We start from the raw sequence: 24443 nt of genomic DNA, 5'->3' as shown, positions 1-24443 counted from the left end.
AGAATAATCTGTGCCGTGGTTATCAGCTTCAGTCTCGGTATTGATAACATGTTACATTAATTGATTAATTTAAATATTTACATTTTAAAATTTGGTTCATAGAACAATATAATTATTAATCTATACAATCGGTTAGTTATTACTTTACTTATAATTAATATAATTCAATAACCCATTTGTTAGCAATCTTAATCAAAATTATTGTATGAAAAACAATAGCATATTAGTATCTACCATCTACTTTACTAAATAAATGATTATTTAAATGTTGGGATTCACAAATTTGAAATCTGTAAGTACCTACCTATTAGTTTTTTGTCGTATTTATTTGAAATTAATAAAATGTTTTAGTTATTATTATTTTTATAAGATTAACTTCTATATGTTGTATATTGAATTCATAGGCATAATTAGTGTCGGGGGAGGCTGATCCCTCCAGAATGTTTTGAAACCAAGTACTTTCCCCATACCTTATTTTTCTATCAAAAAATGTCAAGACTCCAGCACCTCTTTAATTTAAGTCTCCTTATGCCTATGGTTGTATACTTGTTTTAGTTTCAATTTAGTGTTATTTATTATTATTATACATTTGCTGTGAAGTGATTACTATTTTACAAAATGTTGAAATTTTAATTTTAATTTTAATTTCTTAGGTAATGAGTCCTGAAAAAAAAGCATGGATTAAACCATCTTTTGAAGAAATCCCATCAACCATTAAATTATTGAAGCATACTAGTAGAAAAAGGCATCATACTCAAAGTGAAAATAAAAATTCAGATTGGTGTAATATTTACAATCCTCAAAATGTTTCTAAACTAGCAGTACATAATGGTAAAATAAAAGAAGTGAAACATTGGTTTGAAAGTTTAAATAATAATTCGTTGATTAAAAGTAAAATCTTACTCGTTACTGGACCTACAGGATGTGCTAAAGCAACCACAGTGAAATTGATCGCCAAACAGTGTGATTTCATTTGTTTAGAATGGGTAACACCTATGACTATTGAACCAATTTATGATCAATGCACTGATGGTTATTGTTACCAAAATGTACAAGATAAGTTCCAAGATTTTATTTGGGGCGCTACAAGGTACCGTAGTTTAAAATGCGGTGTTTCTAGTGGTCAATTCTTGTTGATTAAAGATATTCCTAATATTTTCTTAGATAAACCTGATGAGTTTCATGATATCATGATGCGTTTTAATACACCCACACAATTTCCAATTGTGTTTATAATTAACAACGAGAAAATTATCCGTGATTTATTTTCTACAGAAATCTCAGAAAAATTGAAAGTGCAACAAATAAAATTCAACCCAATCACAAGAAAATCTGTACTGGCTGTATTGGAACAGATCGTCAAATCTGAACAACAGAAAAATAAATTAGTAAGGATACCAAATTCTTCAGAATTGAATGCTATATATGATGAGACTAACGGGGATCTGAGAGCATCAATTATAAATTTAAGTTTTACTTGTATGAACATCCAAAATAAAATCAGTAAAAAGTGTTCTACTGCTTCAATGGACGAGAACCTTGATTTATTTCATTCTATTGGTCGTGTTATATATCCAAAGAGAGAGATAATAAACTCTTCACTACAATTTAAATTTACTCATAACCCAGACAAACTGGTTGAAAATTTTGCAATGCAACCAACTACGGTTTTGGGATTTCTTCAAGAAAATTATTTAACTCGTTTCTCTAGTTTAACTGATATTTGCAAAGGAGCTGATGCAATCAGTGCCGCTGATGTAATGTTGAGTTCTAATTTTATGTTTGGTGTTTCTATTTATGATATAAGTTTGTCATCGTTATCAGTAGCTGTCAGAGGATTAATGTTGGCAAATGAAAAACCCGTAAAGGCATTTAGATCAATTGTAAAGCCAAAACATTTCCAATATACCAATGATATACAAATGTACAAGGATGTTAAAGGATGGTTTGATAATGTACACGAATCTCCTAAAGATATATTGTTAGATATTATCCCATTTGTAAATGAACTAGGAACTGATAGACAGAAAAATGTTGCTAAAGAATTGTGGAGTTTCAAAAAAAAATAATGACTGAGCAAGACTGAGAATAATATTTAGATACCAAAATAGTTTTACTATAATATGTACTTATACAAAATATAATTTTTAAGAACTTGTATATTTGTAATATATTAGATGTTTTTGTTGATGAAATCTATACAAATTTAAGTGTAAATAAAAACTTATTTTGAATTACTTTATTTTTAACAACCGAAAAGAAAAAAAACTAAAAAAAAATAGATATATAAACATCAGAGAAAGTCTTGTCCGCTTGAAATCTATATACATTGTATACTGTTAATAGCCTTTTCTTCCTCTGAATCGCTGTCTGTTGTCCAACTGAAATAAAATGATTTGAATATTAGATACTGTAATATTGTCTATGAAAATATAATAATTATTAATTATGATTTTACAAATACAGTTAAAAAAAATTAAATTATCATTAGTATATTTATATTTTTTATCAAAAAAATTCTGATAATTTGGAGGCACAATAATATTAATATAATAATGTAGTCACATATAATTTATAAACAGGGAAGGATTCTCATTTACTAGTATTTGCATTTGTGTTATAACTTAAAAAATATGTACATTATTTGTAACAACTATCAGTGTAAAGCAGCTTGAAATTAGTTGCATAATACATGGAAGAATTTAATTTTGTATTTTTACTTGTTTTTTAGAACATAATTTGATTCAATTTTTTCACCAAAATCTAAATTATTACACTGTTGTGTTGATAGATTTATTACATAGTTTATAACCAAAGTTCAATTTTAAGTATAATATGTAGAAATAATTTACAATTTGTCTTAGTTGTATATTAAATAAGCTATTTCTTATACTTATGAGTTAATCAAATTTTTTTATCATATTCTGTTATTTTAATAACGGGTAGTTAACAATATTTGAGTGAAGATTATAGTAAATATTTAATCAGTGGCATATACAAGAGGGGGATGTGGGAGTCAAATCCCCCCTATAGGCCTTTTTTTCAAGAAAAAATGTATAAAACAGTGATCTCAGTGTTAGTGCGTGTGTTATAAGGAAACAAAAAAAATTAAATAAATTGTATACTATATATTGTTTAACTCAGAGATGCCATTTCAACTTTTTGAAAGGTATACTGACAACTATAAGTAGGTAGGCCAAAATAAAGTTCAGTAGACCAATATGATATATTGTACTATAATAATTACTATAAAAAAATTAGAACCATTATATTTTACATGTAATAATCTAATATATCATGATTTATGAATATAGTATATACTTGATAATACTAAGTTTGTACTTGAATTATTTAAACTTAAATTTTATTTAAATATTTATAAACACGCTATTGTACCTAATTATATAATACCTATATTTTGTTATTTATTCTTTTAATGTGCAGGTACCTAGGTTTAAATTTTTTTTCTTATCCCCATACAAAATATATGTATACCCCACAGTATTTGTCCAATATAAATTTTATAAATCCAATTCTTACTATCAAAATATTATCTATTGAACTGAATAAACTTACAAGTGACCTCTTGCATTCAAAAAATGTATTTTGTAATGCCAAACATTCTGGTGGACAGTTTTTCTCTTTCAAGCAGTCTTTGGGCAACTTTCTTTCCTAAAAAATTATAACCAACACACATTACAACTTAGAGAGTTAAATAAAATATGTAATAGGTACTCTTTTTAGAACAAAATAAACTATTTACTATTTTACAACAGTCCGATTCCAATAGACACATCTTGAGGTCCGCTCTTACGCCAGCACAGGGCCTATGGTCTGTGAGTTCACCTTCATCGTAGCGCATCATCTTGATTTATATTATTGTACCTCTAACAACAAGTCTTTTAAGTATGAATAAGTGGATATGGTATTATAATTATTTTAATATGTATGCAAATATAATATTACATTATTACATACTGTATCGGTGTGTAATTCGACTGTATCCTGTATGACTGCAATAGTTGTAATAACTGATTCTTACGATAGAGCTAGCTCAAATTTTATATGAGTTTTGTTATTGTTTTTCTTTATTATATTTCAATTATTAATTACAGTTCAATTTTCTTTAGACAATAATTTAGTTTTGATATTTCTGATTAGTGATTTCATTTCATACTGTTATCAATTGTCTGTATATAGATAACACGGTGTTTTTATCACAGTTCACAGCATTGAATAATATTATTGTCCACAATATATTATGGTCCACAGACTCGGATTGTTATATTCTGTGCTCGGACCATGATTTAAGATATATAGGTACCCTATTAATGTATTATCATGACACAGACTAAATATATATACTAGATATATCCAGGGGTGGGTGGGGGGAAGGCGGCGGGGCGTTAATGTTTCAATTACAAATGGACTTTGAAACAAAAGTCATAACTACAAAATATTAAGAAATGTGTAATCGTGGGTATGCCAATAAAACGTTAAATTATTTTATTTTTAATTGTAATAAGTAATATCTAATAATATTGATTTAAAATTGACAAATAGGTACGCATCGCCGTGGAAATATACGTCTGCGACTGTCAGCGGGAATGTACTTACACTATCATAGATCAATGTGTATCATACGTCCACGCTAGGCGTCTATTTTACATTTTTCCAAGCAGTTTACAAAGTGTGCACGTTAGAGATAGCCTATCTCAGATAGGTATTGGTTTGGGCTGTTGTAGCCGGTGATGTAAAATTTGTTTTCCTCTAGTTTTAGAAACGGTACAACTGTTGTTTGACGCAATTTATTAGATAGTATAATATTACTCGACTTCAAACGAGGTTGTAGATTGCAACTTGCAAGTAGTTTACTAAGTGCGTATTCTGAGAAGTTTCTTATGAAAACATATGGGTATATATTGGTACCTATCGTATATCATTAGACCCGGTCCGCCCGGAGCTTTTGCTGCTATATAGTCCATAGGCTAGTTCAGATAGTATACCTCTTTAATTTTAAGGGGGAAATTGTACTCACAGTTATTAGTATTAGTATGTATGTATCTATATTAAAAGTTTAGTCTTTGGCGTTTTTATTTATATGTTAAGAAATTATATTCGAAATTAGAGTTGATGCTATGGGTTTGGAAATGTTTGGCAAATTATTGGGCAATGTCCCAAGTAGATGGTAATTCTATTTGATAGTTGCCTTGTTCATGGTGTAGTGTTTTAGGTATTTGCTGTTATTTTGTTCCATAAAGTAGACGAATAGGGTTGCCAACTTTTAATTTGGAAAATACCTACCGGCCCAAGTGTATTAAAAAAAAGGTCATAATTTTCAGTGAATTTTTATTTGGTTTTAATATAATAAATTGAATAATATCAATATATATATTACATAATGTTGAAATATTAGCAACCGGCTTTTTAAGTCTATGGATGTGAAATACCGGCCGGTTGACAACCCCACCGGGGGTATTGATGGTTGTTGTGAATTTTTCCCAAAAGGTAGTTTTATTTTTTTATAAGTACTATCGTCTATCGTACTCGTACATACTTGGATAATATACGGAACCGTCTTACTCTAAATCAACCCTATTTATCTAACGTGGTACGAAAATATTTTTATTTTTACACTCCTCGTCCAATATTATGAATATAAATGTTTTTCTTGCTATTCGATGACATAGTTATTGTGATAAATCATTGGTTTACGGTTGTGTACAAGAGATATATGTGTACGTATTACGTACCTACATATTATAATATATTGACGATGCCGCATGTGTAACATAAGTCATAAATCATTCGTAACTTTGTATTGGGTAGGTACCGTCGTACCGACCCCATAAAGGAGGAGCCGAAGCCTTTATGACTTTATTCTCATTCATCACCGAGGAACAAGTATAAGCGTAGACTGTCGATTTTTAACGCCCGTGTCCCATTTCTTAACAACAAACACATAAATACATTAATCTGCACACTTCATTATTCGGAAACAAGTTTTTTTTTTATTTATAAGACACAAAATTACCTATTCAAGATGTATAGGTATACACTAGGTATATACGGCGGTTTTTGTCATCGTTTCTTTAACATTTCTTCATTCATAATGCTAGCTAACAATTCTGTCCAAGACCAAAGCACTAGCCAGGTATGGATAAGTTCGATTTTTAAAAAAAAATTTATGTTATGTTATACCTTTAACCTATTTATCGTTAAATCCTATACACAACATATAATAATATAGTACCTACATTGTACGCATAGTTTGATAGGTTACTAGAGCGAAGTATGCGTTTTTAAAGTTTTATAACTGGATATTGATTTATATAATGTCTGTTGTACATAACTTTTAATATTTATTCACTTAACGCGTGTTAATTATGTGTGTAAATATATAGGTACCTAAAAGATTCAATTAATTAACTATATCTATATACCTGTAGGTACCACGCAGAACTCGCAGAAGTCAACTAACGCAAATCTTTTTTTTTTTAATGTTGTGTTAGTATTATATAATCAGAATATGAGCGGCTGGCCAGTCTTCACACCTTATACATATTGTGAGTGCCTACTTATTTTATTAATATTATTATTATTATTATTTGTTTAGCCAGTAGGCCTATATTATTATTATTCGTCGAGCCAGTCTGGCAATATATTTATTATTATGTATACATTTTTGCGTCAATAAATAATAAAAAGTGACGACTCATATTTAATCGCCATTTGGAATTTACTACTTGAGACTCGAGTAGTTGAGTTACCCCTGTCAATTTGTTATAATTTCACATAATCACATTATATATACTCACATACACTATACCAGTGGCGTGACGAAGGATTTAATTTGAGGCACGTGCCTCAGTTTAAAGGGTGCTAGGTGTCCTGGAGATTAGGGGCATTTTACATATAATAAATATTTTATTAACTACACGCCAAGACTAAGCCAATCTTTCTCAGTTACCATTTACGTAAATACGTAATTACTAATGTAAGCATTTATAATCTCTAATATAAATTATTGTGCCTCATAAGTTAATGAAGTTCGCCACGCCACTGCACTATACATACACTAGCGTTCACAGGATTTGCTCGGCGAACCTGGCTACCTTCTATTGAATGCTATATACATACATACACTCAAGGTCATCTAGGTCGATCGGTGTGTGATAGGATTATAGAAGTGCTATTTTGGTGACCAGGCCCACGGCCTATTGTACGTTCCCGGCGCGAATAGAAAGAGGTGTTAAATTATTAGGTTTATGACGTATTTTTTCAAATCTTTCAATGCTAGCTAACGTTTTCTTTCAAAACTTTCCATTATAACAAAATTGTGGTAACGTGGTAATAACAGCTGAACGTTGCAGTTGCACTAGGTAGTATGAAACCCATACAATATCTTTAAACATCGTTACCTATCGACATTGTCGTTTTCCGTTGTAAATTAGATTAATACGTCTTCCCTAAAATACCTTGTAGTACTTATCTAACGTGTAGATACTTAACGATTGTTTTCCTAGTTTAAGAGACCTTGACTTTTAACGACCGTACCAATATTCCATGTCCAAAACGACCGTACCAATTTTCCGAAAATCATCGCCGAGTTGACTATCGGAAAGTTGGGTCAGTTTGATCCGTGTAGCGTGTAGGCAGGTGATAGGTACTATAATAATGTACTAATACTATTAGTGTCATATCGAGTAATATGTGTAAAATAATATGATAATAATTAAAAATCTCATTTATAAAATACAATAACCGTTTAATTTGTACATAAGTTATACGCGCATCGTATAATAATAATAATAATAATAATACTTATAATTATTTATGTTTAAGGACTATAAATTGTAAGTAGGTACCTATATTATGTCGTATATACATTTTGGAGTACTTATTGGAAAATCTTGTTTAATTATACCCACGCTAGTCGTCTTTGCTATGATTATGCTTGAGTGATTACCGCGACGATATTTTTCAATATATACGCACAGGTAGGTTATGTTACGGTATCAGCAAGGGCGCCCATTGGGGGGGAGTAAGGGGGGACATGCCCCCCTAGAAAATAAGAAAGTGAAAAAAAAATGATGTATATGCTTTGAATTTATATTGTACTTCTTTCATATTTGATACCACACTTGATACCATGAACTTTTGCTTAATACTTATCATTTTAAATAGTGGCGTAGGTACGCAGGGGCAACAGGCCGAAGCCCCCCCTCAGTACTCATATCACTATTACTTAGAAAAATAAATATTATTTTATCACGTTTCAACTGCCGTAAACTAGTAAGCAAGGACGTAAATTTATATACGTCTTATCGGATTAGCCATATCCAATAACTATAATAATATATACCTAGGTGGCTAGGTAGAATTCATTTTTACAAAAACATAGTATTTGCATACCAATTTCCTAAAATGATCAGTAATTTTTTTCTAAAAGTATGAACTCATTATATGAAAGGTCTTGCATTAAACTGTCAAGCCTTAGCTATACAAATTTATTATACTATACATTTTTAACTATAAAATATAAATTAACTGTGGTTTTAATCAAATTTGAACTTTAAATGCTCACAAAAAATAATCATGCCTGTGTATCGTTAATATTTATCAATATCTATAGTAAAAACTTTTGAGGAACCGTGTAGGAACATATGACATTGTTAAGCATTTTTACTGAACGAATAATTTTTTACTATCATTTTTAGAAAAAAAACTAAAATTAATTAAATATTATCCAAGCGAATTCGGTTCAAACATCAAGGTTACCAAATAATTTTAACGAATTTTCATTTATTTATTTTTTGTTTTTCCCGATTATTTAAAAAAAGTACTAAGAATTTTCAATTTTGATCTCCCAAAAGTACCAACTAGATCCAATTTGCTTCTAAAAACCTTCATCAAAGCCATCAGATTATTTTTTATACCTATACTAGAAAAGTTGAGAAGTTGAAGTTGTACAAACATTTTCAAATACCTCACCTTATAGGTTAGGACGTTATAGGACGTTTATAACGTCTGAAATCATTAAACTGGACAAAATAAAAATAAAATTGTAATTTATTTTCAATCTCCCCCGACATTGAAAAATAGGACTTCCCCACCACTATGACTTTTAAAGAATTAATACCAACCTATTATCAATATGCTATAAATAGGTTTTGTAATCTAGTTTAATTTTGTCCCACCCCCCCCCCTCCCCTGAATATTACCCTATGGGTACCCTTCGGTATCAATATGTTATAACAATACAAATTATTTTATATTTAAATATTAAATTATGAATATAGATCGGTACACTCCAGTGCAACCGCACAGTCTAGCCTTGAGCGCCGGCAGTAACTTGGCGACGGACGTGAAGTCTTGTAGTAAATTTGCACATTCGCACATGAGCACGTACTGTTTGTCGCCGTTCGATTGCGACTTGTGTAACGTTATCCTCCTCAAACCGGCAGATTTCGGTAGATAGTTGTAGATCATGCGTGCGCCTGAAACGCGTCGTTCAGGCATTCAAACACACACGTCGCCGACACAATATTTTAAGAGAACGCTACACGGCCATTTTTTGTTGTTTTCGTCTCAAAAGTGCAGCGTAACGTAGCAAATTTACGCTCAGGAGAATCGCGTTTACGATAGTTCAGTATTTAAGTGAGTTATGAGCATTATTTTTTAATTTACGTTATATTATATACGCATGGTTTACTAAAAAAATATAACCACCGTAAAAAACCCACATACAAATACAGATAATGTTCTTACCATCAAGTTTCATAATAGGTCGATTCACTCCAATTTTTAAGCTAACTGAGTTAAACGTGATTTGCTGAGCGTAAATTTGCTAAGTTATTCACTTGTAAGACGGAGATAATAAATATCCGTGTAGCGTCCTCTTAAGACGATTAGAAGCGGTGATTTTCTGTCTTTGTCTAACACACGTGGAACATGGAAATTTAGACGAGTTTTCATTACAACGTTGAACGTACCTACCGATTGATCTAGTGAAACGATACGAATCCTAAAAACAGATTTGAATTTGTCGTCAAGTCCAATTGAGATCGAATTTCCCAAATTTTTTATTTTTTTATTTTAACTTGTCCAAAAATTCAAATATATACCATATTTCCTTTTTTAGAACGATTTTTTTTAGGATTTACTGGGATAAAATCTAAAATATGGGAAAGTTAATCTCAAATAGACATGACAACAGATTCAAATCTCTTTTTAAAATTGTTACCGCTTCACTAGATCAATTTTATGTATTTTGAGTAATTTCAGAGTAAAATCACAAAACATTAAAGAGGATAATAAGTTTGAGGATTTGACATATCGGTTATATTTTATTAATATTTGACTTTGTATTCGACTTTCAACATAAAAAGTTTTTTTTTGTAATTTTAAATTTTGCTTAAATTGTTTTGAGATAATATACCTAATTATTCGACAAACCGATTACCGATGTATCATACCCTCAAAAATATTATTCTCTATAAACAAACAGTGCGTCCTCTTAAATTAAAATTATGCCCGCGCTCAATGTTAAGTAGGTGTGGGTACAATTGGACGGCGCGCGGGTAAAAGGGAATAAGTCAATTTTTATAAATAAAAATATATTTTTTGTTTTGTAGGTAATTTTACGCTGGTTCGACTGGTGACACTGCAATTTGGCTATCTTTCTTTATAATGTAAGTTGTTAAGAATGAGATATCCAAATTTCAGTGTCACCAGTCGACTCAGCGTAAAATTACCTACAAAACAAAACAAAATATGTTTATTTATAAAAATTGGCTTATTCCCTTTTACCCACCCGCGCACCGTCCAATTTTATTTTATTATAATTTATAATAATAATTATACGATAATACATATTAATATAATATATAATGTAAGGTATTGGTATAATAATATACCTGTCCAATAAAGCCAGTGTTTCTCGAACTTTTCACTGTCGTCACCGTCGAATACTTTGTACACGGATATGATGTAAGCGGTGTGCGTGCCCCTAGGCCTCTTCGACTGGCTCATCGGCGGGCACACGATGTTGGCCACTTCGGTGAACAAGTCGAAGGTATGATCGGTGGTGTGCTTGATGACCCGAGGGTCGAATTTTTTCAGAGTCGTATTCCGGACGTTCACAGCTACTTCACGGGGATTGGACACCGATGACTTATTCAGCACGTAATATGTAATGAACGGGAACACGGCTGCGTCGAGAATAAACAACGTTCAATAACTAGCATAATAATAATATTAATATTGTTTATTTAATTGAACATAATTAACGTATTATATGCCGAGTAGGTACGGTAAATACATATAGGAATATAGGAATATGATGCATATACGAATTTTAATCTGTATCCTAAAAAAATAAGCAAGAAACGCACGACGAAAATATAGGTAGGTACCTACTTCATGTATATTATAATAATTATTATGCACAAATAATATTACTATTGGTGTATTGTGTTTTTTGTTTTTCAATGAAATATATTAAATCCCCAAGTCGTACTAAATAAATAATAATAGATACCGATATAAGATTCTAAATTATAATATTATATATTATATTTACAAAGACTTATAGGTAGGTATATTGTATATATTTTATCACTGTTCTATACCAATACCTTGAAATAACTACTTAATATTTTATTTATTAAAGATTGGTCTGTCGAAACATTGTAAATAAAAACACGTAAGACAATAACAACAGAAACAAAATTAATATTAATATTCATAAAGCTTTAAATAATTTATTATCTCAACAATTATTTTAAATATATAGGATAAGATAAAAACGTATTTTACAATATGTTTGATAGCTTCTTGAAAAAAACTATGAATTCATATTATTTGTTCAACATGAAAAATATTGAACTTCGACTATTTTATGGACGTTTTCTGCAAGAAATAAAGAGTAGGTACTGAGTAATTAATAAGGATTATACAAGAACATCTGTGCGTATACACTTTTCATGTATTAAAGAATTAAGACATTTCTAGTTGACTGTTTAAGTGAATAGGTATTACCGTCTTTTTCTAAATTTGCCAGCAACATGCCCTCCGAAGCTACTTTTGTTGCTGCTATTTCTGTAAGCAGGGCACAAGCAGCTGCCGTTTGTCTGGCCATTGGATCCGACAAAGGAGATTCTAAAACAGGATCGATCGGTTCCAACGTGGTCATCATGTGAAACATGAGGCAAGTTTTCGGGTCGTCTACTTCGACCATATTTAGAGCATTGGTTTTGTTTGGACTTGGCGTCGTGGGGAGCTAGAATAGTATATATACACGCCATAAGTGACAACATATTTAAATGACCGTTGAATTACTTATAACTTATAAGTTATAATCAAAGCTGTACGTACGTTGACCCCGTCGGGTAGAAATCGGTCTAAATAAGCGATTGGTATGATGAAACAATCTTTGTCCATGTTGGCAATACTCGCCGAATCGACTTTTCTGACATGGAGCGTGCTATGGCCGTTTGTACCAGTGGGATTATTTAGTGTAGAATACGAACCATGGCGACCTCTGCAATTCTGAAAGTGGTAATTTGTAGACGGACATTTTTTTTGCGAACTACGTATAATATTTCTATTTTGATAAAAGAATGAGAAAATAGAGGGAACGAAAATTACCATCATAATCTAGATGAGTATAAGAAAAATACAGGGCAGACATCCGCTTATTGAACCACCGTTTTAGTAGGTATAAGTAGGAGCCATAACGACTGTTTATTTTTTTTTTGCGACGGACCGCCATTTGATTATGCAAATTATAACGTCGGAGTTATTTTATTAGAAAATCGAGTCGAATATATTATACTGTATATAAATCGTAGTATAAGCTTTCCAGTTGCATACATTGATTATTTTTTCCTTAATATTATTTATAAGCATGATTAAAAGATAATTGGAACACACAAATCGTATAATATTTTGCGCCATCGTAATAAAAAAAATTACTAAAATTCATGTTATATCAACAGTTTAATATACTTTTACATTATAATAACTGTAATGTACAAAATGTTTCGAAAAAGTAGTTTGAGTGCGTGATATTAATTTTCGAGACACATATATTTAAGCTTTATAAGGCTATGCGACTCCGTACTGCGCAAGTTATGATCGGAAAAGTATCGCGTCGTCAAGTCCAACGTCTCAATATTTTCTCATATAGTAATTAGTAAAACGTATATGATACATGTTCATAAATTAATGACCAAAACGTCCGCGACGGTCTCGTGTAATGCGTAAATAAATATCATAAAATATTATAATAATATACACTGTTGCCGCTGCAGTGACTTTAAGAGGACACCACACACCCGGTTTTGAAGAGGTTTGGCATTTAAATAGGCAATTTTAATGATATTTTGAGAAAATTAAAAATATGAATAATATAGATGATTAAATACTAATTCAAAGTAACTTAAATGCGGTTGCATGCCGGCACCATTATTGGTTGTGGTGTAGTTACGATATTATGTTACGATTAACCAGTTTCGGCTGAAAAAGAACTATCGTCTATCACTCAGGTCATAATTTTATTAAAAACCAAATGTATACATGATAGGTACCTACAGAAGAGAATATTATATTTTGCTGCATTATTTTTTTGATATTATTAATACAGATAAAATTATGTATAATAATTTAACGATAACATTTTCTTTATATTAATAATGATATCAAAAAATAAAAACAAGCAAAATGATGGGTGTGTGGCGTGCTGACGTCCTCTTAAATATACTAAACAAACACCGAACCTTGTCAATTGGATTGTTGTTGACCGAGCTGCTGGCCGCGCTCGCACTGGTTCCCGTGGCGTTTATGAATTGTGGCGTGTTGGTGACGATCGTCTCGGCCTTCCCCGTGGACTGTTTCCTCCGGATCCACCGTATGAGCGGGACGGCCGAGGTGGGTTTGGGTTGTGCCAGCAAAGGTGGCCCGACGAAGTCCTCAAATTCCTGTGGGAAGTTTGCGTGACCCAGGAGTATGTGGGTCCTAAACGGACAAGTATGATCCGAGTCGATCATCATCGAACACCTGTATTGTCACAACATCAGCTTGGACGCGGACGGACAGTTGAGAAACACATCAAGTCCGGTCAGGGGCGTCCCTAGACCCATTTGTAGGGATGGAGGGGGGGATAAAGGTTTAAACTCAGTCTTTGCATATAGTCTTTTTAATAGTTTTAAATTGCATATTTTAAAATATATATTTAAGTATAATGTTTAAAGAGGATGTCGCGGTCGTACCCGCGTGTGTGTCGTCTCTGTCTTACTAATGCATAACGATAATGCCATAACATATTATAACATATATATTATTCAGAATAATCAATTTTACTCTGTGACTCTGTTATCTTATTAATATTAGAGTGAATTGATCTTAAATTTAAGGTTAATAATATTATGTAGTGCCTCACTGCCCCCAATAGTCTTTTTTTAAATTTAAATTTTAAAACAAGTTATTTGTATTTTAAAACTGCATAATATTACAAATATTTGCTGTAAATTTTAAAATGCTCATAACTTTAAAATTTAAATATCAAATAAGCCTACTTGGGGTCCTAAAAAAGTAATTCTTACCTACCTTATCATTTATGACGAGATAAAAAATTTGTATAGTTAGATTAATCATAATTAAAATTAACTTTCATTAATTTAACTTTAAATATTATCCAACAAAGATCGGGATATAATATACCTGATGGCTGATACGAACGTGAGCTAATATTTGCATTTTAAATACATAAAAGTGTGAAAACACCGTAATAAATTTAAATGTAAGATACTAAGATCATTGAACTGTTATGTGGCTTTGCCGAGAAGAAAATGAGAAACACAATTTTTATGTTTATTCATAATAGCTGCGCATTTACATTTAAATGTTAAAAATTTAAAACAAAAATACCTATATAGGTATTTAATTTTTTAACTACTAATATAGGCGCTAGTTGACGTTAAGACTTAATTTTCAGTGGAAAACTTGTGACTTATTGGATTAATTGTTTTGTCATTAAGGCAAATTATTATTTCTTATTATTTATTGTTAAGAATATAATATTTATTAAATAATGTATATTATATAGGTATTATTAACTATATTAAGTGTATATAGGTAGTACTTAGCACTTTACTAGCAGTAAAGTGGTAGTACTAGCATTTTATATTATAGGTACTTTACATATTTGAAAAAATGAACACACATTTTTTATTTTTTAGGTAACTAATTTATGTAGGTAATTAGTTACTCAACTCGTATAAAACTAATTATGTATCTAATAAATCGAATCTAAAAGTACTGAAGATAGTGAATACCGCGATAGTAAAGAATAGTAATAGGTATTTTTATAATGATAATTTTTATTGTTGCGTATTCATAGGAAGGTCAAATATTGAGCAATCATTGTTGTAAATTTGTAATTATTATCTCGTCACATAATAGATTTTTGCTTATTATTCAATTTACTTCACGCCTAATTTGTTGTCTCTAATCCTCTCGCCTAGGGTTATGAAAACCGGTTTCAACACCCTAACGGTTGGACAGATGTGTTAATATATTATTGTAATGTCGAGGGGTGAATCGTTGGGACGTGGGACGGCAACCGTAAAATATAATAATAATCCTTATCGATTACGGTCAACAGCTGCTAACCTGGATTCCCTGGTCCTCCGCACGGTTCCCAGTGCATTGGTGTTGCCGCTGGGCGTTCTCCTGCCCAGGCCGCTGGAATAGCTCCTCTCCTTGGAGGAGCCTTCCGCCTGGAAATTCTTCCTGAAGAGTATGTTCATGTCGCGGGGGCGGGCTTCGCAAACGAATACCTATATGCAATGTATTACCTATTAATATTATTTCGCGATGAAACAGACTACGAACGTCACGAATCCGTTTTGTGCGATGATGGGACGGTATCGCGTTTTTGTGTATTCATTTTATATTGTCGGGTGTTCACTATACGCACGTCAGCCGACAACTGCGTGCGTCTGTAACCGATGTGTGTGTGGCTTAGTGAGTAGTATCTGTCGTAGGATAGCTTCTATTTATAGACGTTGGCGCCCTTTGTGGGAAGAACCCTTGCCAATTTACCCGCGTATCATAACGAATACACGGTTACGAAATTGACGATTTGCATTCGATTCCGCGGGTACAACACGAATATTGTAATATTATTATATATTATATACAATAATGTCGTATTAATATGTTTTCGCCGACGTGGTACACGGCACTCGTAGGAGAAATATATAAAAATAACTCGTAACGTAAACGATAGGCATCTCATCCATACGCGTTTTTTTTTTAGCACGGAATAAGCTCCATTTCATAATAATTTCGTATTTCGCAGCCGACGCGGACGTTTCAAACATTTGCTGTTATTTTTTTGTTTTTTAATTTAGACCAACACAGGTATATGGTATTATTTACTGAGTATTAATGCTTTTTATTGCATTCATCTAGGTACATACAATTTAATCTTATGCGTATAAAACTATTAGTTTTCATTTTAAGTATATCAAAATTTATACACGATAATATAATTTACGAAAAAAATAAACAAACAAACAAACAAACGAATAAAACATCAACAAAAACAATATAACAGCTAAATTATACCATACATAATTAAAACAAAAATTACAAGTGGCATTCTTAGATAATATAATATGAAATAATTTCTTAAATAACTTGGGTGAAAACCATAAGCACGTTAAAGTATTGACAATCTGTATAAAAAATATTTCAGTCATTGCAGGTATAATGGTAAAGGAGCGTCGTAGGTACCTATTCGAAATCTTAGTTCACAGCTACAGATCTATACGATAAATCAAATACCTATCAATATTATGGTATCCCCGTCCGTTTCCCATTATATAGTGTATAAAACAGATCAACGGTTATTAAATTGGGCCATTGCAGCAGTAGTGGCTTATAATAATATTGTTCGACTAAAAGTGGGTACTTAACTTAAGGACTAGACGGTTTGGTCGAAACATCAATATTGAAACTTGAAAAGAACAAAAAAAAAACCGTGAGTTTTCACCATTGGTTACAAAATGTTAAGGTTATTTTTTACCATGCGAATTCGCAAAGACGTATTAAGCCGAACACTGTTCGAAAATGAAACATCAATTTCGGTGTTTACATTCCACCCTACGTCGTATATAGCATTATATTATTATAATGGGAGTTACTGGTGTGTAAAACTAAAAAAAAATAACGTCGTTCAATTTTGAACACGGCACAATAAGGCGTATGCTGATTTATGTATCTTGCAATGCGTTTCTTCTTATTGTCATGTTTACCGTGCCGTGCGATTATTCCGAACGATTGAATTCGTCGAAAACACAAAAGTTTGTTGATAAAATATAAGAAAAAAATAAATATTCGAGTTTCGGGGGGGATGGAGCGAGATACATTTAAACTCACGCGATATATAAGTAAGCCTTATCTATACATAATAATATTATACAGTGAGTGTATAATATTATACACATTATGTACTACATTTTGCCTATAAAATATTATATAATATACTCTGACTATAAAATATATAACGACGGTACGCGAGTAGAGCGTCAAGGAATTGCTTTTTCTTCTGTCAAATGCACAGGTCAAATAAACACGATTCGGGGTAACCGGAGCATAATATCATGGTATAATATATTATCTACATCATGATGTATAATATTATATTATAATGTGAATACGACAACTTCCGCGAAAAATTTTGGACGATACCAGAGACGTATCGGCTTGGCGACGGAATTATAATAATATATCATTACATAATAATATTAATATTGTCGTCGGCCTCCGGCGGGATTTCTAAAATGCAGTAAAATAGTAAAACGACGGAACTTCGGTAAGACGGAAACCCCGGTGACGCGGACAATTTCTTTGGTCCCGATTCAATTGATACACAATGTGAACGCGAACCCCGTCAAGTCGGAAAATCCGGAAAAATTTGTAAAATTGGACGGTCCCGGGCGATTCCGTCTTAGCGAGGTTTTACTGTATCATTATTATTATTATTATTATTATTATTATTATTACACTCGTAGCGCGCGCACGATATCGTATTGATCGATATTATTACGATCGTCGGCGACCGCGTGACCGCCGCCGTTCGCCGGGGCGGATCACGGCGATTCCAGATCCGAAATCCGGCGAATCGATCTGTACAGGTTCAGCGGCGGCATGTTGGGATGCTCGATGCGCGTGGGCGACGACACGTGTGGTCTGATGGTCTGGTACTCGGGCATGGCTCGGCGGATGGTGGTGATCTGCTGGTATTCGTGTTGCTGCTCGTACGGATAGTAGGCGCCGTTCTCGAAGTTCGGGTTGGCGATCGTCTGCGGATGGTGGTGCACGGGTCGCCGGGTCGTGGCCGCGGTCGTGTCGATGTTGCCCGTGGGCGACAGCGTGGCCCAAAACGTCTTCGGCGATATGTCGATCGTGTCGTACAGCGGCGGGCTCTTCTTCGGCTCCGGGCTGAAGTCCGATTTGCTCCAACGTTTCTTACTGCGGACAAAACGCGTATTGGTATACTTGGTAAGTCTCATCGATCATTTTAAAATTTGCTTATAATATTATTATCCTTGACTAGAGAATGAACGGTATGTCGATAATGTGTGTATGGGTTAGGTTAGGTTACCTAACCTATGTGATGATACATTTTTTATTCAAAAATTATATGCAACTATTGAGTATACGTATTTGAGATTGTCTCGAATCGCGTGTTATACAGTGCTCATTATAGTGCTATTAATCGGTAGCGTGGCGAACTAAAAAATTTCCAGAGGCCAGTTACAATTATCCCAAGTATTTATACATAATAATGTATTAATGTAATATAACAAGTTATATTTCAGATCGTTATTGACTACCTATTGAGAATATCAAATTAAATTTACTAGGGGACCCACTGGCTACCACCCACCCCTCTTTTTAAGAAAAATTTCAGAGGCCAAGGTCTCTGAAATTACTGTTTGCCACGCCACTGCTATTGTAATTATTATTGTACCCAAATAATAGGATGTATAAGTGAATAGAATATAGCCATTCTCGTTCATTGAGCTCGGGTCTATTTTAGGTACCTAATAATGTCTAGAAACGAATCGATATATATATGCATATTATATTATTTTAAATGATAATAAATAATGCACTAGCACACATCGTAAATCAATAACAATAAATAAGTAATACAAATTATACTATAGCGTTTTATAAGATTATATTGTAAAAAATAAAAATGTTCAATTGAATTGGTTTTTGTACATGTAGTATAATTTTTGTACGTGCATAATATATCGATTATACTAAGATAAATCTATTTCGATCTCGTCAACACACGTTCAGTTACGTGTCAAAGTGTCAAACACAATAACGCATATTTTGTAGTACTCACTCTCTCAGTCGGACGACTACCACTAGTATAACTGTCCCGATCAGCATCACTCCGAGCAAGCACGTGGACAGCAGCATCCACCAGGAGTACGTCTCGATAATAGGTCCTGGAAAGAGTTTTCGTTATAGTGTGTGTGTGTGTGTGTGTGCGTACATCGATGACGGACTTATCGAGAATTAATTAAAAACTCTTGTAGGTACTTTTTGGCCACCTCAATGATAGACAAAAAAAAGTGGTATCATACTGTGTATCAAAGACGGTATACGTTTTATGTATATATATACGAAATCGAAAATAATAACAATACGACTACGTTTCAAAATAACATTTAAAACCAAACATATAATATATTACTACCTATATAGGAAATAGGAATCAAATCCTAAAAATTGTTCAGGGCGAGTGTCGCGCGCACGTCACACGTCGCATAAATATTATATATTATGTACCTTGTTGCGGCAACTCGACAAATCCCACCCCTTGATCGGTATCGCACATGGCTTTGCAGGGTTTGCCAGGTTCCAGTTCATTGGTTTCCATCAACATCTCCTTGTTCGGCGAGTTCGATTCGTTGCTGCCCGATTGATCGTTCAAGACGGCGGCTAAAAACGACGGCATCGGAGGCGGCGGCATGTCCAGTATGGACGGCGGCGGCCCTAGATCTCCGCACTCGCGGCCGGTCGCGTCCATGCAAGCGGCCACCGTGGCCACGCACAGGCCTGACCCGATCAAGTAAATCTTCATGATGAAGCGGCGTGTTCTGTTAATAATATACGAACGAAGTTAGTAATTATAGTAATTCCTTGTGGAAAAAAAAAACACTCGAGCAATATAGGTAAGTACCGGCATAGCATTTAAAATAGTTTTAGTACATTAACGTTTTTGCAGTCCGATTCGAGTGAAAAATTATATATTTTTATATATTGTAATTCATTTGTTGTACGATAAAGAATAATACAATGAATACTAATTTAAAGTCTTGTCATAATTCTTCTCGTTGTTCTATTTTAACCGTGAATTCATTCAACTTTATTGTTATTTATTTTATGACAAAACCATATTTATATTCATGCGGCAAAAAATATTCCAACCCTATCAACTTTCAAAATAAAATTATATTTATATTTTTATATTTCATATAGGCTATTACTATATTCTCCCTTAGGCTGTGGGTTTATTTTACAATTTTGGAAATGCATGGAATAATTTTCAATAAGTCTGAAATAGAACGTTGAAAAAATATTTTAGTTTTGCTTGTAGACTGTAGTCATAATACACTATACCACAAAGATGGTAAATTCCATTATATCAAACGGTTGCTTTAGGCATTTTTGAAGCAGTGGTTGATGTGAAACTCTATTTATCAACTTGCCGTGACAGTCTACATCATTTTGAAATTGTGTTTCCCCTCGGAGCACATTTCTTAAAACGGAAATTACACATATATGTCTAATAATATTGTGTACTATCTACCGAAATGACTATTGAAAAATGAGGTTGCGAGGGTGAAACAATCGATCGGCTTACAGTGGGGGAGATGATTGACAGTTTTTGATTACTATTGTACATTGGTGACGTCATTTTTAAAAGTACCAACGAAAAAAAATAATAAACATTTAATGCCAAAAAGTTTTAGAGGTTGAAGTGTATCGTGTATGTAGGTACAATTTGGTTTCTTTTAATTACAAAAAACAGTTACTTATTATAGTTTTATAATTTCTACATATAGGTACTGGCTATTAATTAAATCTGTACATTTCATAATTCATAATTTCACAAAATCATAGTATTTAATTTTACAAAAAAATACTTTTATTGATGTTTAATATAGTAGCCTGCACTAAGTATACAATTTAAATAAAAAATATAGTATAACCATTTAACTAAGATTACCCATTATAGTTAAAGTTATAATAATGTAAACTGGTGTAATTAATTAATATTATTTAATTTGATTAAAATATTAAATATTGTTATTAAAATCATCAAAAAATCCATACAAAATAAATAATACCATTAGAATGTTGTAAACATGTCAGTTGTGACTATGAATATTATGACAGACAATTATAACATTACAATTTACAATTATTTAAGGCTAATATTACCAAACATAAAAATAAATGTATTGATTATTGGTAGTTGTTAGTGGAGAATTTAGACTACATCTATATAAAACCTCAAAATTAAAACATATCTCAAGAAAAATAAAATAATATTGGTCATTATAGAATAAAAGTAGACTTATTTGTAAATACCTATACATATCGTAACTACAATAACTACATATTATATTTGAGCGTTTGCATACCAATTTGATACCATATATAGGTACGTATTATAATATTAAAAATAGTAATTAGTACCTATTTATAATATTAATAATGATAATTAATAATAATAGTATTATAATCAAAAGTTGATTTTTTTGGTCAGTTATATTATAAAAATATTTTGTTACCTATCAAATATAAAGTATCATACCTCATCATTCATATTTTATTAAGAATTAAAATGAATATTATTCTGTAACCTATTCATTAAATAATTTATACATTTTTGTTCCTTAACCTATATTAATTATAAAATAAAAACTCTTTATTTTTGAAAAAAAAATTTAGATTGGAAGATTTATATAAATAATAGGACAAATATTTAGTAGTAAGTTGTGATAAAAAATATTCTATAATATTATTACAAGTATAGTAAACATATTTCAAAATAATTACTATAGATGATGAAGTATTGATTAGGTACTATTAAATTATATTATAAAGGTCTTATATATTAGTTTATTATTCAGAAAAAATAAATCAAAACGAACACTAATTATACGAAATTACAAAAATATTAGGTAGATCGTAGATATAATACTTATGTAAGAAAATAACTTATATTTTACATAAAGATAGGCACCTAACACTAAACAGTTATTCTTAACTACATCATACTTGAATACATTTTTGAAATGTTCAACACCATGGAACGGAACAAAGGGTTGTTAGTTATTTAGTTTAATTTTAGTACTTAATACTTTGTGTTCTTTATAAGTGTACTAAACATTTTACATTTATACTTAGAGAAATAGTCAATAAATCAATACGTACTTCGTAACAGGATTATTATATTAACTGCTCTGAATTGTTTAAAATTGTTGATTATAATAATAAATTTGTACTAAATAATATCAGGCATAGATTAACCTATATTGAAAATAACTAAAATGAAATAACTGTTAATAGCATGGTGTTTTGACAGTGTTACTGTTGGTGTCTATTGTTGTTTGTTGTTTTTATATCTAAGACTGATAACGATTCGTGCAATAATGTAATAGTGCTACCTATTTATTCGTTGTAAAGCGACGGAGATATGTCTGGCTTAAAAATAATGTTAAGGACCATTAAATGTACGCATTCGTATTAAAATATAATAACAATAATAATATAATAACTTACATGTAATGTGACGTCTTTGTGGCTCGGCGACGGTCTGAGTGGATGGAAAGGCAGCCACGGGGCAGATGCGCAAAATCGGCTTTCCCGACCCTTTTATCGATCTCCCCGCTCCGCCGTCGCCCCATATCCGGTCACCCTGGTTACCGCGTAAAAATACGAGGGAACTCGTTTCAGGGTGGTAGGGAGAGGGCGTCTTTTCTAATGACTCTGTTGGGGTTTAAAAAAGACTTTGGTAACTTTCTGTTCTGTCACTGTGTCTACTGGTTTGCAGTAGTCATTTATTCACCTATATATACAAACCTTCTTCTGAATGTCGGATGCGGTGAGTAGAAGAGACGGACGGAAAATGTATTAACAACACTCTAGAAGTCTAGATTGAGACTTTAACTCGAGGTCATTTATTATTTGATGTTGTCTGTCATCAACAATAAAACGTAAATGATTCCACGCACCTTATATAAAACTAGCTGCAAAGTTAAGAAAACTCATAAACCAAATAGTAACTGAGAATAATATATATTATTATTATGGCATTTTAGCACCGTCGTAGATAATATAAGACGAATCATTCTTCGCGATGTGTCCAACAGTAAAATACTTAAACTGCAACTGCAATGTTCAGTAAAGGACTTAGATACGCTTCATGGCCCACGCGTTTTACACACAGTTCTATTGTGGACCTACCTATATAATATATCATATAAAATATGGCCTTATATATATACTTTATCGTTTCTGAATGATATTAAATACAAAATAATGTTGACAATTTATTACAATAACATACGGACTGGTAAGTTTCGTTAAAATAGGTTATATAGTTACCATAAAATGTACCAAATGAAAAGAAATAAAAAATGCACTTAGATCTTAACTATATTGACTTAATAACGTACACAATTATAAGTACATAGATTTTTTTTTTTTAGGACTATTGATTTTACTATAGGTAATAATATCTATTATATTATATGAACGTCTTGAATTTTTATTAGCAATAGTATAAAACAAAAAGTACCTACATAAATAATTCAGATTTTAAATTGAAAAAAAACAACTAACATTTTAAAATTATGTAAGACGTGCTGAAGTGGAGTTAATGAGCCATTATGATTTATATAACACCAAAACATAAAAAAAAACTCATTTTATAAATTTCTCATATTGATTATTACAATTTAAATTAATTGTTACAGAAAACAAATTCACTGCTGACTAAATAATTAATGGTAAAATATCTAAAAATGTTATTCTTTTTACCTCATTTCATTTAGGCTTTACATCTAGAACTTAAGTTATTTTCATATAAAAATTACTTTTATCAATTTAAAAAAAATTACTATTGCCCTTAATATTTCATTTCAATTGCACCATAAATAATGACGATTAAATAAATCTTTAGGTATCATGTTTTTTGGTTTACTAACTTATGTAGTATTGTTAGTATTATAACAACTATAGGTATGGACAAAAAATTATATTATAATATTTAATGAAAGAACTTCATCAATAGCTTATCGGACATAATGATTTATTGTGTTGGTTATGGGTGGTAA

The 24443-nt window shown here is 31.7% G+C and overlaps 4 protein-coding genes across 10 annotated transcripts; 1 reads left to right on the top strand and 3 right to left on the bottom strand.

The window, feature by feature from the left end:
* Positions 1-47: 47 nt before the first annotated feature.
* On the top strand, positions 48-2235 carry LOC132952722 (cell cycle checkpoint protein RAD17). Its single transcript, XM_061025121.1, has 2 exons — positions 48-292; positions 654-2235. The coding sequence occupies exons 1-2, from the start codon at positions 266-268 to the stop codon at positions 2067-2069; spliced, it is 1443 nt and encodes a 480-aa protein (XP_060881104.1). The 5' UTR covers positions 48-265; the 3' UTR covers positions 2070-2235.
* LOC132952723 (cytochrome c oxidase assembly factor 5) lies at positions 2142-4187 on the bottom strand. 4 transcript variants are annotated; one of them, XM_061025123.1, is made up of 4 exons: positions 3967-4187; positions 3764-3899; positions 3577-3672; positions 2142-2381 (listed from the first exon to the last, which is right to left on the bottom strand). In XM_061025123.1, the coding sequence occupies exons 2-4, from the start codon at positions 3863-3865 to the stop codon at positions 2340-2342; spliced, it is 240 nt and encodes a 79-aa protein (XP_060881106.1). In that variant the 5' UTR covers positions 3866-3899; positions 3967-4187; the 3' UTR covers positions 2142-2339. The 4 variants fall into 4 exon arrangements, with proteins under 4 accessions (XP_060881106.1, XP_060881107.1, XP_060881108.1 ...); XM_061025124.1 differs by having other exon boundaries at positions 3764-3887; XM_061025125.1 differs by having other exon boundaries at positions 3764-3885; positions 3979-4187.
* A 5022-nt stretch (positions 4188-9209) lies between these two features.
* Positions 9210-16305, bottom strand: LOC132951873 (uncharacterized). 3 transcript variants are annotated; one of them, XM_061023891.1, is made up of 6 exons: positions 15676-16305; positions 13782-14061; positions 12379-12552; positions 12043-12283; positions 10920-11213; positions 9210-9500 (listed from the first exon to the last, which is right to left on the bottom strand). In XM_061023891.1, exons 1-6 carry the CDS (start codon positions 15810-15812, stop codon positions 9286-9288), a joined length of 1341 nt encoding a protein of 446 aa, XP_060879874.1. In that variant the 5' UTR covers positions 15813-16305; the 3' UTR covers positions 9210-9285. The 3 variants fall into 3 exon arrangements, with proteins under 3 accessions (XP_060879874.1, XP_060879875.1, XP_060879876.1); XM_061023892.1 differs by having other exon boundaries at positions 13782-14019; XM_061023893.1 differs by having other exon boundaries at positions 13782-14134; positions 15676-15812.
* A 126-nt stretch (positions 16306-16431) lies between these two features.
* LOC132951875 (uncharacterized) lies at positions 16432-23027 on the bottom strand. 2 transcript variants are annotated; one of them, XM_061023894.1, is made up of 4 exons: positions 22888-23027; positions 19882-20192; positions 19433-19538; positions 16432-18543 (listed from the first exon to the last, which is right to left on the bottom strand). In XM_061023894.1, exons 1-4 carry the CDS (start codon positions 23010-23012, stop codon positions 18162-18164), a joined length of 924 nt encoding a protein of 307 aa, XP_060879877.1. In that variant the 5' UTR covers positions 23013-23027; the 3' UTR covers positions 16432-18161. The 2 variants fall into 2 exon arrangements, with proteins under 2 accessions (XP_060879877.1, XP_060879878.1); XM_061023895.1 differs by lacking the exon at positions 22888-23027 and adding an exon at positions 22540-22649.
* Positions 23028-24443: the final 1416 nt, after the last annotated feature.

Source organism: Metopolophium dirhodum, chromosome 9 (genome assembly GCF_019925205.1).
Source record: "Metopolophium dirhodum isolate CAU chromosome 9, ASM1992520v1, whole genome shotgun sequence".
NCBI lineage: Eukaryota > Metazoa > Arthropoda > Insecta > Hemiptera > Aphididae > Metopolophium > Metopolophium dirhodum.
Note: the sequence above shows the minus strand (reverse complement) of the source record. Positions and strands in the feature narration are given on the sequence as shown.

Excerpts from the sequence above, each read along its gene's own strand:
- LOC132952722 (XM_061025121.1), top strand. The coding sequence starts at position 266 with ATGTTGGGATTCACAAATTTGAAATCT. Across the intron at positions 293-653 it reads GATTCACAAATTTGAAATCT|GTAATGAGTCCTGAAAAAAA; the intron begins GTAAGTACCTAC and ends TTAATTTCTTAG.
- LOC132951875 (XM_061023894.1), bottom strand. The coding sequence starts at position 23,012 with ATGGGGCGACGGCGGAGCGGGGAGATCGATAAAAGGGTCGGGAAAGCC. Across the intron at positions 20,193-22,887 it reads ACAAAGACGTCACATTACAT|AACACGCCGCTTCATCATGA; the intron begins GTAAGTTATTAT and ends TATTATTAACAG. Across the intron at positions 19,539-19,881 it reads TGTCGAGTTGCCGCAACAAG|GACCTATTATCGAGACGTAC; the intron begins GTACATAATATA and ends AACTCTTTCCAG.
- LOC132952723 (XM_061025123.1), bottom strand. The coding sequence starts at position 3,865 with ATGATGCGCTACGATGAAGGTGAACTCACAGACCATAGGCCCTGTGCT. Across the intron at positions 3,673-3,763 it reads AATCGGACTGTTGTAAAATA|GAAAGAAAGTTGCCCAAAGA; the intron begins GTAAATAGTTTA and ends ATAATTTTTTAG. Across the intron at positions 2,382-3,576 it reads TTGAATGCAAGAGGTCACTT|TTGGACAACAGACAGCGATT; the intron begins GTAAGTTTATTC and ends ATTTTATTTCAG.
- LOC132951873 (XM_061023891.1), bottom strand. The coding sequence starts at position 15,812 with ATGAACATACTCTTCAGGAAGAATTTCCAGGCGGAAGGCTCCTCCAAG. Across the intron at positions 12,553-13,781 it reads ACAACAATCCAATTGACAAG|AATTGCAGAGGTCGCCATGG; the intron begins GTTCGGTGTTTG and ends TACCACTTTCAG. Across the intron at positions 9,501-10,919 it reads ACACTGGCTTTATTGGACAG|GCGCACGCATGATCTACAAC; the intron begins GTATATTATTAT and ends GACGCGTTTCAG.